This window comes from Anarrhichthys ocellatus, unplaced genomic scaffold (genome assembly GCF_004355925.1).
Source record: "Anarrhichthys ocellatus isolate YVR2014 unplaced genomic scaffold, GSC_Weel_1.0 scaffold7, whole genome shotgun sequence".
NCBI classification, from domain to species: Eukaryota; Metazoa; Chordata; class Actinopteri; order Perciformes; family Anarhichadidae; genus Anarrhichthys; species Anarrhichthys ocellatus.
In genome coordinates, this window is record NW_022280037.1 from 10,771,877 (window position 1) to 10,791,395 (window position 19,519).

General features: G+C 39.3%; 3 protein-coding genes across 4 annotated transcripts; 1 reads left to right on the forward strand and 2 right to left on the reverse strand.

Moving 5' to 3' along the window:
- Positions 1–322: 322 nt before the first annotated feature.
- Positions 323–6,606, reverse strand: synj2bp (synaptojanin 2 binding protein). Its single transcript, XM_031847440.1, has 4 exons — positions 5,475–6,606; positions 4,283–4,419; positions 3,483–3,578; positions 323–2,246 (listed from the first exon to the last, which is right to left on the reverse strand). Exons 1-4 carry the CDS (start codon positions 5,536–5,538, stop codon positions 2,103–2,105), a joined length of 441 nt encoding a protein of 146 aa, XP_031703300.1. The 5' UTR covers positions 5,539–6,606; the 3' UTR covers positions 323–2,102.
- Positions 6,607–6,688: 82 nt separating this feature from the next.
- lgals3a (lectin, galactoside binding soluble 3a) lies at positions 6,689–10,911 on the reverse strand. 2 transcript variants are annotated; one of them, XM_031847399.1, is made up of 6 exons: positions 10,760–10,911; positions 10,317–10,334; positions 9,432–10,232; positions 8,141–8,229; positions 7,859–8,015; positions 6,689–7,681 (listed from the first exon to the last, which is right to left on the reverse strand). In XM_031847399.1, the coding sequence occupies exons 2-6, from the start codon at positions 10,329–10,331 to the stop codon at positions 7,526–7,528; spliced, it is 1,218 nt and encodes a 405-aa protein (XP_031703259.1). In that variant the 5' UTR covers positions 10,332–10,334; positions 10,760–10,911; the 3' UTR covers positions 6,689–7,525. The 2 variants fall into 2 exon arrangements, with proteins under 2 accessions (XP_031703259.1, XP_031703258.1); XM_031847398.1 differs by having other exon boundaries at positions 10,755–10,911.
- Positions 10,912–11,814: 903 nt separating this feature from the next.
- On the forward strand, positions 11,815–18,976 carry gmfb (glia maturation factor, beta). The gene is made up of 7 exons (XM_031847441.1): positions 11,815–11,897; positions 13,765–13,861; positions 14,865–14,914; positions 15,111–15,160; positions 15,368–15,450; positions 15,555–15,628; positions 16,076–18,976. Exons 1-7 carry the CDS (start codon positions 11,895–11,897, stop codon positions 16,145–16,147), a joined length of 429 nt encoding a protein of 142 aa, XP_031703301.1. The 5' UTR covers positions 11,815–11,894; the 3' UTR covers positions 16,148–18,976.
- The last annotated feature ends 543 nt before the right edge of the window (positions 18,977–19,519 follow it).

Genomic DNA, 19,519 nt, shown 5'->3' on the forward strand with positions numbered 1-19,519 from the left:
TTTAATAGTTCATAATCTACACACTCGTAACTTTTAGTACATCTAATTTTGACATAAAAATGGTAAAATTTGACTTATAATTTTGGCTATTTCACAATTTCAATTAATTCTCATTATCTTTACCTTTTAATAACTTCTTGACTTCATATCTCTGAGTATTTGTATTTTTAATATTTCTTAAATTGTCATCTAATTGATCATAAACTGGTATTTACAGATTCATATTAAATATTCTGCATTCCCTGCAACTAAATAGAAATAAAAAAAGCCTAGCAGGTTAATTGAAATGAGTTTTAATACAGTAGGTGCTTGGATGTAATTTATTAGTGCCTCTGATCTGCGTTGTCTGGCATCCTGCACATATTCACAATCCTATTCAGCAGAGCAACATGAAATGTATTTACAGACAACGAGAGCCACATAGTCAGAGACGATCGCGTGAGAGACAGACTGACAAATGTGGACAAAGACACCGAGCAGCACAATTCACTCATTCATCGGTTCTACGGAAGTTAGGAGTTCCATGATTGTGGCTAGTGCAAAAAAAACCAAAAAAAACATTGTTGAGAGCAACTCATTTCTTTAAAGAAAACTTTCCTTTACATTGAACTGGCTGAAATGGATTTTCAGTATAAAGCTGTTGATCCTTCACACAAATTAACTAAATTATACTCCAGACCTCATCAATCCCACAGCAGAAGGTGCGATGTGACTGTTAGCACTGACCTCAATGCAGAATTACGAAGAACGTCTAAAATGACTGTGACACACAACAAAGACTTCTTCAGCGGTGACTGAGCGATCGGAAAGGAGCTGCTCACCACACGACATTTAACTAAGGAATGATTTGTTTTTAAGATATAGATTTAATGGTTCACCCTGAGTGACCGTGTGATGACTTGGTGATACTTTAAACAAGCGTATTTTGCTTTTAAGGATAAATCTGATGTTTTTCTAAGCGCCAGCGAATCCCATTTAAAGACCCAAACCAACAAAGTCAGAAGCATCGTCTGATATATTAAAAACACATCACTGAGCCACACTGTTGCACTGGGTGACATGTTTCTTCATTACAACTCGGTCACACTTACACCGCCCTGCTGCACCAAAACACTCACTAAAGCACCAGGCATGTATTAATCCGCAGCTGTAAATAGTCCCCAACAAATGCACTATTTCCTTCTTTTTGAGTAATGCATGCTAAAAAACTACAGTGCCCAGGTGTTTGAGGAGCCCAGAGAGCCATTTTTCAAAGAGAAACTACATATTTGTGATGTGTTTTTTAAGGTTCATGTGTTGAACTAATGGGTTTGTGGCAACAAACAGGGAGAGGAAGTCGTAAAGTATTGAACGGAGTAACTCACTGTTGGTTTGGGGCTTTGTAATGGTATTTGTTGACAATAAGAAAATACAGATTATTGCCAGCAACATCCTTTAATTTAATGTAATGGGTTGATTTTCATTTTGCTCATCATAAGGAGCAACAAGAACCAAGCACTCCGAAAGTCAATTCATCACGTTAACTACAAGCAAGTTTGCCACTCCTCCCATGATTCTGTGCAACAGGGTGCAAAATGATGCAAAATGCAAACCCGGTCGCATTCATTTTTTAAAAACACGGAGGAACTGAAGGTACAGTGGGTTCCTCAGACAGATCTGCACAGAGGCCTGCGAGTGACTGAACACAACACCGTCTTTAAGTGTGCTCATGGACCCTGAAGCTTGAGCTAGTCTGACTGAACGCAAGGATTTAATAGTATTCTGCGTACGTTTGTTTCTGCCCGGGCTCAGCCCAGCAGCAGGAATATACAACCGTCTGCTCCTCCCGACGCTCACAAAGGTATCTATTAAAAGGTAACCTCTGTGGTAAGAGGGCATCCTTTTGCATAGGAAGGGTGTCAAGAAGCTCCCATTAATCACATTATACACATGAACATGGAGAGACTCATCAGTGACACCTGCACCTACTAATAAAAAAAAAAAAAATAGTAAAAAAAAAAATAAAAAAATAATAATAGCGTCAACTGTTTAGAGTTTCATCCCCCTTTTCTTTTCTTTGGCCTTTAGCAAAGTTTTTGATCTTAAAACAGACGTTGGCTTCGTTAAAAGTGCTTCCTGTGGAGCCGCATGTAAATAAATGCACCGAAAGCTGCAACTCCGGCTAAAGCGACCAGTATTTCCAGAGTAGACACCGAAGATTTGGACTCGGGTTGTGAGCCTGTAGGTCCGTTGACATCATTAGGCAACTGCAAGACACAGATATGAAAACAAGAACAAACATTAAAGCTACACGGGAGGTGATATTTATGTAGAAATGAGTGACGTTTGTTTACATTACATTCTGGTGTTGGACATATTTCACTTTCAATAAATCTTCTAAGAAGTGATGAATCAAATTAAAAGCTTATGTAATGACCGTTCACAGCATAAAAGCAAATTTCATAACTTGTTGCAATAACAAGGTCACTATTTATTAGCATAGTGTAAAGGCTGAAGTATCATCCGACCAGGTCTTCAGTCATACAGAGAGGTGAGACACAATTATTGTTCTACTTTTTTTTCCATACTTTCGTAAAGACTTTCCTAAAAGGCATTTCTACATAGTGCACAGTTGTGCATGTAAAGAGTCACAGAAGTAAATGTGTAAAGACTGAAAACGAGAGCATTGAGAGAGATGGTTTTGGAAAAAGCTGTTGGCTGCAGCCTCACTTCTGCCACTGAGAACATGCTGTTGGGACGATTTACCAACTCTCTCCTGAGAAAACTGAACGACTGTCATGACAAATCCATCTATTGTAAAAAACAAACAAATGCTGTGCTTTAGAAAACGGACAGCTAGAATTAAATAATACAACTTTTAATGGCTGAAACTGCTGGTAAGGAATCAAATACAAGCCTCCAAAGGAACAACGGTCCAACTATATGACTTCTTCTTTCTCAGTCTTAGTGATATTATAGTCTACGTGGTAGAATATATATATGCTCAGGGTGTGGCAGCTGTAAACAAATATCAGGTGATTTATTTGGTGGAAAAGCTGGTCAGAGGAACGACAGGACGCAGGACGTAGAGGAGGAACTACAGTGGAGCTGAATGTTGTCCGGACAAGACCTCCAATCCTTAACAGGACATGGCTCACTGACGTTACATCGTTCATCTCAAGGCTTCTCCTTGTGGTTGATAGCGGTAGTGGGCCAACTCGCCTGAAACAAGACCATCTCCACTAAATTCTAAAGTATCTCTTTACTATTGTTCCGAGATGTATTTGATGGCGTTTCATTCCTGTATTTGTTTAATATCTTGCATGTTCTTGCGCTGCTTTTATGCTTCGGTGAGCTAAACACAATTTTCCCATTGTGGTGGACAATGAGGCAACAAACAAAAGAAAAATCCCCAACTGCTTACAAAATAAATACAAAAGCACAAAAACCAACAAACCACTCAAACATTTGAAAACAAGGAAGAGGTCATTTTAAAGCTTCACCTTCTTCAGAACACGGAGCTCCACGTCCTCCCCCGCTGTCCTGAACAGATCCACTGTAGCTCGGTGCATCAGATCCTCAAGCTGCACTCCGTTGATCTACACAAAAAACAATGTTGATGTGCTTTTTCCATTCACTTTCACTCCAAATCAAATGACTTTGACATTTTATATAGAAAATGTCAGAAAATAGGCAAAATGTCCGAAGTCATGACATCTAAGTGTTTGTTTTATCCGACGAGAACTCAAAATAGTTGCTAGTGTCAGTACATTTACTCAAGTACAAAAGTACAATGTTGAGGTATAGTGCAATCTAATAGTGCGCTTCTGCACAATAATCTCACCAAAGGCTACAGAGACGACACACACCAGTGTCTTCCAGGTGATTTTAAAGTTCCTTCACTTGTTTACAAGGCTCTTACTGGTCTAGAACCAGTCTGCTGTACTAATTATTTGTCATTTTGTAATCCTTCACAGCCTCTTCAGTCCTCTGCTCTTGGTTTTAAAAACTATAAACTATCACATAAATATCTGCATTTTTAAATGGTAATCTAAAATGTATGCACTCAGCAGTGCCTTTAACTAATTGTCCCTCATGATTTATTTTGTTATCTTTTATATATTCTGTTCTTGCTATTTGTTGCCTCTTTTTTGTTTGTTTTGTAATCCACAAAGTTACTACCCCCATATGTAAGGTGCTATTAAATAAAAGTGTATTATCATAATTATTATTATACACAAAACATGAAATAAATACCGTCCTCTACATCCTTCCCCCTGGATAAGAAGTCAACATGTATTACCGCCAGGATCTTGTCCCCCTCTTGGAGTCTTCCGTCCAATGCTGCAGCTCCATCTTCTTTGATTTTGCTCACGTATATGCCGTTGTCGTTCATCACATACTGCTGGTCCACACCCCCAACTATATTAAACCCCAAACCTAAAATACAACAACAGACAGTGTGGTATGAGACAGATGTATGCGAGTAATATCCAATAGATACAAATCAAATTATTAAAGAAATGGTTAGTTAGCACCCAGCTCTGTCAGCACTAAAACGTAACGGCACCGTACTGTCCTCAATCTGTCCGTGTTGAACTTCCCTCTGTCTGTCTGCTGTCACCCGTCAGTCGGCACCCGTCAGTCTGTCTGGAAATTGCCGGTCAACCCTTATCTACCTGCATGTCTTTTATTGTTGTTTAGCTGTGTCTGACTGACTTATATATTTCACATACTCTGCATGCTTTTATGTTTTATGTGCCTCTGACATGGATGTTTTTTAGTGTCTAATAATGCAGCATAATCTTTAGTCCATGTTTCTATTTAACAGTTATCCCTCATTTGATTTGCTTTGTGAGTGTTGAATTTGAGAGCCTCTGTGTTGCATGTCTTGTTAGTACTTGACAATATTAGAGTCTCCTGAATGATGATACTACTTCTATTAATATTCTCACTTCTTTCATTGTTTCTGCATGCATTGCAAAGGGTCAATATTGCATGACTTATATTCTGTTTTTAGGTTTACTTTGTAACATCTCCTTTGGGACGACAGATGAAAAACAGCCTCTTGGCTTTAACTCTGGCGCATTTACAGCAATGTTTGTATTAATGTGCACTGTCCCTTATCAAATAAACCAATAACAATACCTGGACAGAAGTTGCTGATTCAATCACATTTATCTCAATGGAGCAAAGTACACAGTGAATCATCCTCAAGGCTGTACGTGTGTTTAGAAAGTTCACACAATGTTACGTAACAAGTGTAAAGTACACATTACTCTCTCGTGATAAGCGAAATAAACTTTTCCTAACTGTCCAGCTCCGTTTGGCTTCAATAGAGACTGTCAGTTAAAAATCTGACAGGCAGAGGAGTCACGTTAGCTGTTAATTAGCCGTTAGCTTCAGGATACACACTAGCTTGACGTAGCTAACCTAGCTTAGCATCGTTATACCACTACGTGCTAACTGTGCGTCAAATAAAGCAGTCCTCTTACCTGAAGAGCCTCGCTTCAGTTTTATGTCCACCACGTTGGGCGAGGAGTGCAGCGAACCGTTCATGTTGCCACGACGATTATAAAACAGGTCTTCAGCGAAGAACGGACAAACTATTTATCTGAAGGTTGAACTCATTGAGGAGTTTCGATTTGCTTCCTTTTGGTGCGGTGTCCCTGGTCTGTGGTTGTGCTGCCCCCTGGAGGCCTGAGGCGGAACTGCAGGGACAACCTTTGGCTCACAAGGCAAGGAGGCGAATCAGAAACGCAAAAAGATAAATACAAATTCAGAAGATTCAGGTGGCATTTAATGATGCTTTTAGAATCTTTGCTCAAGCTTCCAAGATGGACAAGTGTCAGTAATATGTTTGTGACTCGTAATGCTCCCACCTTCCATGCTGTGTTGACGATTTTTTAACAAATGTCTATGCTTTTTAAGTGACTTTTGAACTGCAATGATTATACCTGCGTCTTGGTGTCCTCGTATTGTATTGTATTTATTTATGTTTTTGTTGTATTTGTTTTTATATGGAATTTTATGAATTGTTTTTTTTGCCTGGAAATAAAGTTGAATAAAAATACTACAGATAAGTTGCTCCCACGACAATGTCGTGTACTTTTACTTTTAATGTTAAATCCTCAGCTCTACATGTTGTACATGTTTCTAGATTGCACACTGGACTAGTTATTGCACCTTTCGTCATTGTGGTCCTACTTTCTGGAATTATCTTCAACATAAACTAAAGTATGCTACAACAGAACAGTGTCTTCTTTTAAAGGCCCCTCTCTTATCTCTCAAATTATTTTTTACCCTGCTTTTTCATGTATTTTAAATTCTCATTTTTTTTATCCATCTACTGTATCGTTATTCAAACTTAAGTCTTACTTTTGTTCCAAGCAATTTGCGCTATAGTCAAAGAATGAATTATCTTACATAAATCCACTTTATTTCATCTTAGTCTTACTTTTAGTTTCAAGCATTTTGAGCTGTAGTCATAGTATATAATGAATTGTTATACAAATAAAATGATATACTTTCTACCACTGTGGTATAAGTTCACTATGTTTATTGTCAGGAGTCAATCACCAACACAAATTCTATATATGTGTAACGTACTTGGCAATAAACCCGTTTCTGATTCTACATAAAATGCACAGAAGTACATCCTGTAAAAGACAATTCGCTTTCTCCACTTTGGGGTAAAACAAAGAATGGGAACAGGGAAACTAGTGTTTATTATGTGCACAGGCAGAAAGGTGTACAATATTCTGAATCAAACAGCATTATCAGTCATTATTTGTTTGTCCCCTTTTAATCATAAGCATTTAATCTGAAAATATTGTACCACTGTTATCTTTGGCAACAAATCAGAGATCCCATGCCTCTCCTATCCGACGATTTACTTTAAATTGAGCCTCATTTTTTCACCATTCCATTTGACTTCAACATGAAATCATAATTTGTAAAACACCACCCTCCAGTCTCAGAGCTCAGGAGGATTCATACTGAAGAGAGGAGGAACTCAAAGTCCGTATATAAATACTTTTTAAGAAACTTGGGGGGGGGGGGGGAAAATCGGCCAGCACTGAAGACAGAAGGGGAAGAGGAGACCAAGTTGATTTTCAGCATCACACTCTCATGCATTACAAGATGTTGATATGAAGGACAGGATAATAAACATACACGTACTGTAAACAAAATACAGCATACTAGTGGAAAATATGTTCCACTTGGCCTACACTCTTCTCATTAGGTTTGAATTAGTATTTCCTTAAAACGCCTGTTTTAGATGCACTTTATCTCATTCACTACTGTTATGTCGTTAATGGATTGTGAGCGGCAAAGAAAAGAAGAGATATCATCCAGCAAACAAAGAGAAAAGGATTATAACGTGCTGAGTTAATCTGCCATTTGTTCTGTAATAAATGACAAAGTGCCAGGTGGGCAAAGATTGCATTTTACTGACTATTGTGCCTCAAAAACTCCATCAAGGTATTTGAAAGGATTTCAGATACGGTGTCTCCTGTACAGCACGCGGTCTGGTAGCTGAGGTTCAGATCATGTTCGGGGCTACGCTGTAGAGGACGATGTCTCCAGTCACTCGCAGCAGGTTCACTTCCTCCAGCCCGCCCACTCTGTGCTCGTACTCCAGCAGGTGGTTCCCGTCCACCGCCACTTTAAACGAGTCCTCCTCCACAAGGATCTTCAGCTGCAGGGAGAGGAGGGGGGGGCAATAGAAAGTTTATGCACAACATGCAAAGTGTTGACTCCAGACTGAACAATATCAGCTCGATAAAGTCAACCCGACAGGCGTACGAAAATGGGCTTCAGGTAAAACAAATGATTGTTTTGTCGTAGCTACAGTTCCATCACTGAAACACTTTACCTCAAAACGACGTCCGGGAACAAAGGGGAAAAATGCATCCCGCTCCTCCGGCCCCCAGCAGCCACCTAGGTTGGAGTTTCTGACAACTGTTTGCTCGTGAAATCGAGGATTTAAGTGAAAGACGACCTCTGGGCCTTTGAAGAAGTCAACTTGGAATCTGCAAGAAAAAGATCAGGACTGAGTGCTACTGACAACTAATGGCTTGAACAAAAAAAAGTAATAGTATTGATAATGAAGTGTTCTGTTCCTCAAACAGGAAGCAGAACTAGAGGATGACTATACCTGTCTGCTCCAGGAACAGGCTCCGCCTCTATCGTGATTACAAGTCGGGGCATAATTCCAGAATGAAGTGGGAGATCATACGGCACCATCTGTGAGAAATAGTCACATTTTTTGTAAATTGTGACAATACATTTAAAAACATGCTTAAACATGTTTAAAAATAAAGTAAAAAAAAAAAAATGCATAGTGAGAAATTATGGTTTACTGTGTTTATTCGGCAGATACACAAAAAGAAACACCGTTTATCATGTTTATAATATCCCCAGGAACAGACGTAGACACATTTGATCACTAATACTATGAACTTGGTGATATACAGCAAAGTACTAAATATCACAAACTAGCGAGAGGATTGTTAGTAAAACATTATTCAAAACTTTGACCCTGCCCACATTCCGAATGAAAACACCCCATTGAGTCATCACCTATACTTAGTCCAACACTCTGATGTCATTCACAATGACTCGACAAGAACAGAAAAGTCAAAAAAGAAATGGAAAATCAGTTTTTAACAGTTTTAACACAGCAAGGCATCAACAGTACAAACTGACTTCTGAGCAAAATGACAGAAGACAAAAAAAAAAGTCATAAACATGTCAGAGAATATAAATGTGGCTTCATACAATAAACATAATTTCTGTGTAAATATGTCATTATAAATCATATTGCACTTAATTAACGTAATACATTGCCCAGGCAGACAGAACATATATCCCAACTCTATATTGTGTATTATAGTCTTTCCACATGTTCATGTTGCCTAACCAAACCATATGTTGATTCTGGAAGTGACGTCCTTGTCCGACTGAAAAGTTGAGTTCATTGCTTTCAATTATATGGTGGATTATATCTGGGCTGAAAGACAAGAATACATTTTTGATAACTACTTCTGAATATTTCTCAAGGCGGCTTCATGTTTTGCTTTGCACCCCAGCAGAGCCCAAGATACAGAAATAATTCAAACGCGGTCCTCACTGAAAAAGTACCATCATGCAGTAAATCCCAACAAGGCAGGAAACTAGCTGTCTTTCCCACCGTCAGCAGTAAAAGGAAGACACCCACCAGTCAATATTCTAGAAGAAACCCTGCGCTACAGTAGAACTGAATATACGTGCGAGGTTAGCCGGAGACCTGCTAGAGACGCCGGCAGTGTAGCTGGTAGTAAGTTCCCAACCTAAACCCCCAAAACTGCCACCCCAAGAGAGACGCTCCACTGCGCACCAGAGCAGAAACCCATCAGCAAAGAAATGCAGAAAGCAAGCAACACAATGTAAACAGGATTAGTACTCACCAGCATGCCTCCTGGAGCGGCAGGGCCGCCGTACGGACCCATAGGCCCAGGGCCAGGACCAAAGGGGCCAGGGGCAGGAGGGAAGCCTCCACCTGCAGGGGGTCCCCATGACCCAGTGGGCATGGGGGGAAAGCCTCCAGCGGGGTATGCAGGGAAACCACCAGGGCCAGCTGGAGGGGGGAATGCACCTGGACCACCAGGTCCGTACATCCCGTTGCCTCCTCCTGGCTGACTTCCTGGGTAAGGCACATTTGGATAAGGCCCAGGGGGAGCTCCGGGGCCAGAAGGAAATGGTCCAGTTGGGTAAGAAACAGGGCCTCCGGGTAGCTGTCCTGGAGCTCCTTCAGGTGGGTACTGCCCAGGAAACTGCCCAGGGTGCTGCCCAGGAAACTGCCCAGGGTACTGCCCAGGGTGCTGCCCAGGGTGCTGCCCTGGGTGCTGCCCAGGGGCTCCAGGGCTGGAGGGAAACTGCCCCGGAGCTCCCGGTGCAGGGGGGTATTGTGCAGATGGGTATTGTCCAGGTATCCCAGGACCAGGGGGGAACCCACCAGGTGCTGAAGGAGGTCCTGGGTATTGCCCTGGTGCCCCGTGACCAGAGGGATACGGGAACTGCCCCGGCGCCCCAGGGCCAGATCCACCAGCAAAGCCACCCGGAGCGGAGGGCTGGGTGGGAGCTCCTGGGGCTGCACCCGGCCAGCCTGGATTTGCAGGAGGCTGAGGGTTACCAGCAGGAGCGTTCGGGTTATTGTTTCCAATTTTCTTTGCCTTGCTTGGAGAGTCGTCTCCTAAGGCATCTGACAGCTAGAAGAGAAGGAGAAAGTGACTCTCTGAACACAACTGAAGCTTCTGTTTAACCACTAAAAGCGTGCGATCCTTTCAACTCACCGAGAAATCTGCCATGATCTAGAAAAAAGAAGACGACACAACTTTCATTAGTGTTATGAGGAAGTTGTAACAACCGATCATTGCAAGCTGTCACACACAGAGGGCTCGTCACACAGGGGCTCTGAGCAATAGCACAGTAAATGTTTCCATCTCCGACTGGTGACCAACTAAATCCATTCGGGCAGACTCAAAATATCTTCATCAGACTTAAATATCATTACGACAAGCTGTACAGATGCTACGCTGCCTTTAGCTGCACTATTTACAGAGATATAGTCCTCACAATATCTAGTTAACTGATGTTACACAGTTGGCTACCGACCGAGCTAACAGCAGCTAGCTGTGAGTTAACGTTCAGGTGGATTAACTTAGCTCGTTTGTTTATTTTAGCTCCTATTATTTTAGAATAAGTAGTAAACACTTGATATGTCACGCTACCTCACCGGAAGATGAACTCCTCTCAAACGATATGTGGGTAACAGAGATAATTTATCCAGCAAGTTGGAGCCTAGTTAGCCAGCTAATTTAGCCTCTACCGAGGCATACAACTACAAGCTGACGTTGAGTCCGCTCCTCTCACAACTACAACTCTGGGGCAAGGAAGACAGCACGCACACGCGCATTAATGATGACGTATTCTGAAGGGTGGGCACGTTCCGGAGCACACGCGCACAAACATGTACACGCACATACACGCACAGACACATGTACACACACAAACAAAGTTATATAAAAGTATAAGAAAATAAGAGCGTGATATTATATTTATATTTATTTATAATTATTAAAATGTATTTCTATTTATTTCTATTAGTATTTATATTTATTTGTATTTATTTATATTTATATATGTTTTGCCCAATAGTTGGTTCTGCTGGTAAAATATGGACTGCTAAATCAAATCTAACCTGTTTTATTCTTGAAGTTTTGTTTGGTATTGTTTTGTAGTCTTAACTTACCTATTTTAGTGGAGTTAATATTCAGTGGAAAGATTCTTTACTTTTAGTAGAATCTGTGACTTAAATAGTAATAAGGTCAGAATTTTTTAGTAGCTAATTTCAGACCTTTGTTGAGTAGTTTCATATGAACAACAGATTGTACTGTATGTTATTAAATGAGCAGTGAATAAATAGTAAAATAAATAGTAAATAAATAGTAAATAAATAGTCAAATAATATTAAGTAAATATTAAAATAGATATTAAATACATATTTAAATACATATTAAATACATATTTAAACACATTAAATGCATATTTAAATAACCAGCAATTTATGAGTATAACTCGAGTGTTAGAGGGTTATTTTTCCTGGACAACATTGGAATGATAAACACGTTTTTTAAATAGTTTCAGTGATAATAGTTTAATAAGGCTAAATTAGTTTCAATAAAGTACTGAGGCTGTAGGACAATACTGAGGAGAGATTTATGACCAACTTTTGGATGAGGGAGGTGCTTGTTTGATTGGTCCAACCAGTCACAAGATGATGTGAATAAGGAAAAAAACAACATTGTTGGCGTCTCTACCATTCAGAGCAGCAGCTTCAGCTTCAGGGATCTTTACTTAACTCTACAACAATGGTAAGTTATCGACCGTTGGTGCGACAGAGCTCTCCTCATTCACCGTTTTGCTCTTTAATCTCGTGCTCTTAACGGATGTGAAGTTCCGGACACTACTGAGGAAAAGTGAGACCGCAGATACACTGGCAGCGTTAGCCTGCTAGCCTAGCATGAGTTCCACCCTCTGTCCATTGTGTTAACGTCAAGCTAGCGACAATAGAACGTTTGCTTATCCGGTTATGGATTTCACAATAAAATGTTAAAAAGTTGGGCGAAACATTGAGGTGAAATTCACACACCATTGACATTTTTTTTAATGATTTGATGTGAATCACGCGTTCCAGTTAAAATATATTGTTTTATTTTATAATTATATTGGACATAAAATTTGATAAAATAAAAGCATCTTCAGGTAATATCTCACTCATAAGTTATTAGATCGTTGCAGCATGTATGTCCATCATTGCATTCTAGTCTATTATATTCTTACTACAGACACAATTAAAATCAAATAATGCTGTTAATTGCAAAGCAATTCTCATCAAAACAAGAGTGCGCCATAGTCATTTATTTTGAAGACCAAGCTGGCGGACTTCCTGTAACAGTATAGCTACGTGTGGGTAGCTTGTCATCGCAGCACTGATGTGTTTCTACACCTTCTGGCTCGCTCCTCGCTTATCCTGATGAACAATGATTACCTCCGGGGGGGTTTTGACAGCTGAACTGTCTTCAGTGTCGAACAACATTTGTCTTATTTTTTCACACATAAGATGCATTAAATTACTGTATAGTTAAAGTTAGCTGAGTCTTATTTCCTGCATGAACTATCAGCAAAACCCAGCGAGCTAGCTGTCAGTGACTGGAGGAATTTAAACCACAAGTCAACCTGTGGCCTCCCACGGCTTTTTATTGTCCGTGCCTCTTCCGCATTATCTTCCTTTGCATCCTGTTTTTCCAACTCTCTCTCTCTCTCTCAGTCCCAAACCACAGACACTCCAGTCTGCTCTTAATCTGCAAAGATCTCTCTCTCTGAGCTCAGTGAAATCCGGACTCCTACCAGCCATCTGCTCAGGAAGGTGTAATTATAGAATCCAGAGACTCTTGAGGAATTTATGTCTTTGTGCTGGAGTTAAGTAACGACAGAGGTTCAGACCAATACAATCCTGTTCACACTGGTTTATGTTCAAGTCTGTGGGCCAGGTTGGACTTCTGAAGAAAGATCGTTTTTACTAAAGCAGGATACTAGCATACTGCTTTAGCAATTAAATGCATGAAAATCACGTGACTCTGCAGTCTGTGACTCTGCAGCTGTCTGCAAATATCCTCAAAAACAAGAGGCAGATTTAACTACAACTTATTATTGAAGATGCCTAAATGTTTATTTCTATTTTTCTGATTATAAGCAATAAAAGATGACAGTTGAAGTACTCCATATGTCCATCACTGCAGCACTTTATTGTTGTAAATGTCTTTATTTGTACATACAATTAAGTTTGTCGGAGGGAATAAACTGCTTGCTCCATATATTCATTACGCCAGTTATCCATACTGTAACAGGTATTTTTCTATGTTTTCCATTTTATTAAGATCTATTGGTTTATATTCTCACGTTTCTTTTTTTTGAGTGAACATGTGGATGGACTAGAGGGAATCTGAATATATGTTCTATGTAGCGATGAATACATTTTAATGGGTGATGAGGACAAAAATACATAATTAATTACTCTTAAATACATACATGGAGGCTTTGGTTTGTTCGCTATGTTCAAAGACAGAACATAACAAATACAGAGGAGCTGAATCTGTGTGCTGTGCCGCTGGTTTTTGTTCATGAATTTAAAATATAAAGTTGATGTTTCTCCTGTTTTTTTTTGTTTTTTTTTACCAGAGTGTATCACTGGTGGTGTGTGATGTGGACGAAGAGCTGGTTAAAAAGGTGAAGAAGTTCCGTTTGCAGAAGGACTCTTATAATGCGGCCATCGTTAGTGAGTATTTCGATTTGTTCTCTTACGTGTTTCTCGATAATGTGTTGAGGTCTCAAAACTCTTCCAGTTCCCTCATCACAAAGGCAATGTTTATTTTTCAATGTGTTTCTGGTTAAATGCCTGAAATAAGGTCTGTGGTTAACACACGCTTAAGACATTTTGTTCTACCATGTGGAATAAGTCAGTTGATGCTTTTATGTGTCTTAAAGTGGTTAATAAGTGGCTAAATGAGACGACAAAACATCATCACGCCGTCTTTACGGCCTCCTTCTGTATTTTCCGTGCTCATGCGACCGCGGTGTGGTTCATTTACAGCCTCGTGTTGGCTGTTTACTTCTGGTGATTGCTTTCAGGCTGCAAAAATCCTGTAAGTGGGGTTTATTCGTGACGATTGTCTTGCTGAGTATCATAAACATTTACCACAGAGCTTATTTTCTGCAAAAAATCCAATGGAAAATTCCCAATAGGCCATTTGTCGAGGGAACCATTGCGACGCTAACTTCAAAAATGCATCATCCCTGCAGGTTGAAGAGGAAATATCAATTCAGCATTATTGACATTGTTATTGGTCTTCATTTTTGTGACTCTTTGTATCCACGCCTGGCAGGATGCAGAGTTACAGTAAAAGTAACTAGATTACAGTATTTCTCAGGCGCACAGAGGGAAGAGTTGCGTCTCAATGCAGCAGGTGGTGAGAGAGAGTAGTGAGTATCAAACTAAGCTTCAGCTTTATCCTCCACTATCTGTGGATCAAAATGTCATTGCTTTTAAATTGGATTAAGAGTGTGTTTGCATGCCAAGGACTGTGACTCCAACACATACACACCTTTTACACAAGTACATTTGTGATCGGAAAATATGAGCTGAAACATCATACAACTTGCTTGTTGTCGTGTTTAATTCATTTTCTATACAGAAATCTTAAAATGTGTCACTGTTGAACGTAACTATTACGACTAAACTCATGTGATGGTTTAATGTTTTCTTTCTTTTTACCCCTCAGTGAAGATCGATAAAGACAAGCAGCTGGTTATCCTTGAAGACGAACACGTGGTAAAAATAGTTATTAAATCATTATAATGTGTTGTACTTTATTCTTGTGTCTGAAGTTCATGTTCGACTTTCACTTTTAAAATGAATTCTGTGATGATGTGTAAAATGAGTGTCGGAGGTACAGCTGTTAAATACTTTTCTACATGAAGTGTAATTTAAGAAAATGCTCATTGCAAATGTCTTTTTTTTTTTTCAGGATATTTCTATTGACGATCTGAGGGACATACTGCCTGAGAGACAGCCCAGATATCCTTTGAATAAGTGTCTCAATTTAACCGTATTTAAATGATTTGTCATCGCTTCTTCTTTTTCCGTTGACTATCAGGAGTCTGTGATGTTACAAGGTGGAAAGCTGGATTTCTACTTGAAGTAGACCATTTGATTTAAAATATCCTAAATCATTGTTTTGCACTTGACCAGTGAAATATGTTGACTGTCCTTAGCACCAGGAACATTTGTCGTCTACAGTTACAAATACCACCACGATGATGGACGCGTTTCCTACCCTCTGTGCTTCATCTTCTCCAGCCCAGTGGGTAAGAACTCCTGCAGAGCTGCTGCTTAACGAACGCCACACGTTGTTCGCCGTTCCATCATCTCAGACATGTTATGTTAATGTTGGCGTATTTGTGTTCGGCAGGTTGCAAACCAGAGCAGCAGATGATGTACGCGGGAAGCAAAACCCAACTGGTGCAAACCGTGGGGATGTCCAAGGTTAGCGAGCGGCTGCTAACGTTGATGCTACGTCATCGTTAAGCAGTGCTGATGCGTCATTACAGTACATTCCCATCAGCCTCAGCTGTATGTTGTGTTTAGTGCTGATTAGCGGCTATTAGCGTGCTAAAATACTAAGCTAACATGCAGAACATGGTCAACTTTATACCTGCTAAGCATCAGCATTATAGGTTGTATTCATAGGTTATATTGTTGAATTATTCCAGATGTTTGCTTATTTAGATTAGATTTTGATAGATTTTCTTTTGTTAGTTTTATTATTTTTGTGCCTCACAGAGCTGCTAGCATTTGTTTTTTTTACTATATCATCGAACATCTATTGCATTATCAGCTGGTAGCTTTGCACTAAACTGCCTCCTAAGACTTTTCCCTTATTGTATAAAAAGAAAACGCCACATCTTTGCTCCTTTTTGTTTGTTTTTACAGGTGTTTGAGATAAGAAACACAGAGGACCTAACGGAGGAATGGCTGAAGGAGAAACTTGTGATCTTTGGCTAAAGTAATCTCCTCTGGTGGTCTGGGATGTGAGGAGGATCCAGATTGCACAATCTCTTGGGGAGAACACACCACAGTTAATGTTGCCCTCCTCCCTGTAGCAGACCTGATTTAAATAGTGTTTGAAAATACCTTCTGTACTCGGTTTCAGGCCTCTTTGGTAGAGTTCATGGCATATTACAGTTCAGTGTGGCACTAACTGAACCTCACCCATCTGGCAGCCTAAAACTGACAACACTATTTGATGCGGGTCCGCTTTAGCCTCCCATAAAATCAATCGATGTGCCAGTTATGTGTCTGTATTGAATTAACACTCCCGCAGCTCTTAAAGAGGATTGATAGTACGCATCCTCGCTCCCTAGGCATGTTCATCCAGGATAATTGAAAGGCATTGTATCAGTAGTTCCTGCTACCTTCAGTAGTTTACACACAGCAACTCTGAACCTCTTTAGTTTCACCTTTTTTACGTTTTAAGAATATTTTCACAATTTAAGGGAGTTTTTTTTTGTTTTGTTTCTGGTGTATGTCGGGTAATGTAAGCACATACTTTATAGCAGTGATTTCCTTTTCTTGTGAAAAACAAACTGCCTGCCAGAATATCTGAACAACTATAGTCACAATTCAGTGAACAATATAGAGTTCGGCTATAGTCTTTCCTTCAGTATTAATCTGTTAGATTATAATTTAGGTAAAAAACTGTAATCACTGCAGTCTATAAATGACAACAACACTAAGACCAATCCTAAGACTTGTATGTGATGTGTTGTACCTTCTCCTGTGCACAACAACCAGCTGGCAGAAGTCCTCGAGGTGCTCATCACGCTGCACATTTTGCCCGTCAGTCCATCCTCAGATCACACCTTTTCATCTGTGTAGAGAGAAAACAGTGCAACTCTCGGGTGAAGCTCTATTCTGCATATTTGTTACAACGACATCACACTCCTGTCAACAATATTTCCACTGAAACATTCCAGACTGAACACTTTATTACTGACAACAGACCTCCGTCTCCGGAGACCACGACAGTCTTGAAAACACGGCACAATCTACTGGGCTACTTTAGGGAGAGTGTTGGCTAATATTGTTCATCATAGCTTTTGCTGTTATTGGTGTTTTATGGATGTTGTGCTTCATTCCGCTTGCTTATTAGTGGTCGTAGCTTGACAATGATGGCTGTGACTTCTCCAAGATGCTAGTTGTGCTTAACATTTAGACTTGGCAGGTCATTCACATCTTCCATACAGGACAGGTATAGCTTTTTGAAGGCTGATATTGATATTTGCGTATTGAATGTGCCAGCAGCTCATATCTAATTATATTTTAAGTTTAAATTGAAACACAAACAGAGGTTAACATGACAAATTTTAGCTTTTCAAAACTAAAACAACATACATTTTGTCACTTTCCAAAAACTTGTGGTATCTATTTCGTATTTGGATGTTTTTCATGCTTTTCCATGTTTTCTTGCTGATGATCCTTTTAAAACAGCATTTAAACCAATCCAACACACCAAAACATCAAACCAGTTGCTAGTTCTTTAAGGATTAGTGGCTCTTAACAGCAGGGCGACCAGCTTCAGATAGTTAACGCTACAACAAAATGCACTTCAAATCTGTATTGCTGGTGCTACAGGCTGGTTTTGTGTGAGCGGTGAGAGAGAAAAACTTCCATTTTCTGGTTCTGATCCGTAAGAAAAGCTTAATATCAGCTCTGTATATTGGTCTGACCGTAATAAAGAATAATAGATATACAAATGATAATCATCATGTTCGCCCATCAGTGTCAGCTCTTATTGAGAAACTACTTATTACCTAACTACTACCATACCAATGGCGTGTCTTAACTTTTTATTTTATCATATAAACGTCTTTAAATAAAAATGATAAGGCCAAAATGTAAACATGACACAAATATGTTTTTGGGGGGAAATAGAAGGTGATTCGAGAAGCTTTGTTGGGGGAATTATAATAATTTTTTTCTAACTTTATGATGTGTAAAATCAGACATTTGACTTAAAGATATGTATCCACGATTACACCATTTAAATCACTGATTTAGATGTCAGGGCCGGCTTTAAGCCCACAGGTACAGTGAGGTGTAACTGTAATCATTGATACCATCAAAGCTAAGATGTACACTGTCAGCTTGACGGTCAAATTTTCAAAAATGCGCAGTCAGTCTGAAATCAAAGATGTCTGTCTTTATAAATTTGAAACATGCAATGAACTGATATCTGAAACGAGATGTGGAGAGCTTCTGTAAAATAAATTCAATGCTTTAACGTACGTCTGAATGGGTTTCCTAATGCCACATTCAAGAATCTGCTGCTCTGTTGCATGCATTTTACATTATTTAGTTCATTTGATTAGACGGGATTTATTTGCACACAAACATCTGGTCTCGGCTATGCTCTTTATCTGAAATATTACTGTACTTTCTTTTTTTTCTGTTATTTGTCATAGAAATGCGTTGTAATGGACTGTCCATTGATCATGTATCAATCAAAATCAATCCCCTCATATGGTCGAGTGAACTAAGTGTTCCCTTCTGAGCCATGTATCTGGTTATGTGGAGTCCAGCTTTCGCTCCTACGTGGTGAACATGTATTATTGGGCTTTTTGGGTCTTTTGCTTTAAACTTGCAAATGTGTCGTTGGGCTCTTGCTGTCCTCTCTAATCAAATGCATACTATTCTATTTTCTTTCCTTTTTAATGAAAACGTGTCATTACCAGCTGCCTCATGGCATCAGTGAAACTTGAGATATTTGTATTTTCCCATACTTTATAAAGTGTCTATTGTCCTATTGTTCAAATAAAATGACAGTGATGTTTACCCCTCTGGTTTCAGGAGACTGCTGTTTTCAAACTGACATGTATAACATGCATGTGTGTGTTTATATTGACCAAATGTGGCAAAAGCAACCATTTTACAGCTGATGCGTGCACTAATGTACAGCTGCTTTTCATTATTATATTAAACTATAATTTGTAAGATATTTGGGGATAAGAAGAACAAAATCCAATATGCTGTTAGCGTTTCTGTAGTAGTTTATGGAGTCATAGGAGTGCCATAATTACTCTGTAAAATAATAAGAAAATATATGTGTAAATACAAAGATGACTAAATGAAAGAATATATAAATACATAAAAAGATGTGGAAATTGTAGCACTTGATTACAGCCATTGTTAACAATTTAACAATATACATGTACAGTATCTTCACATGTTGCCTACATACAGTAAATAATCATACAGTCCATGTATTTCCATATATATATTTTCCATTTGTATTGTTTACAACACAGAACACCTAACTTTTATCGAGATGTTTGATTTCTTATTTTATTGTTGGTCATTGGTGTCTTTTAATTATAT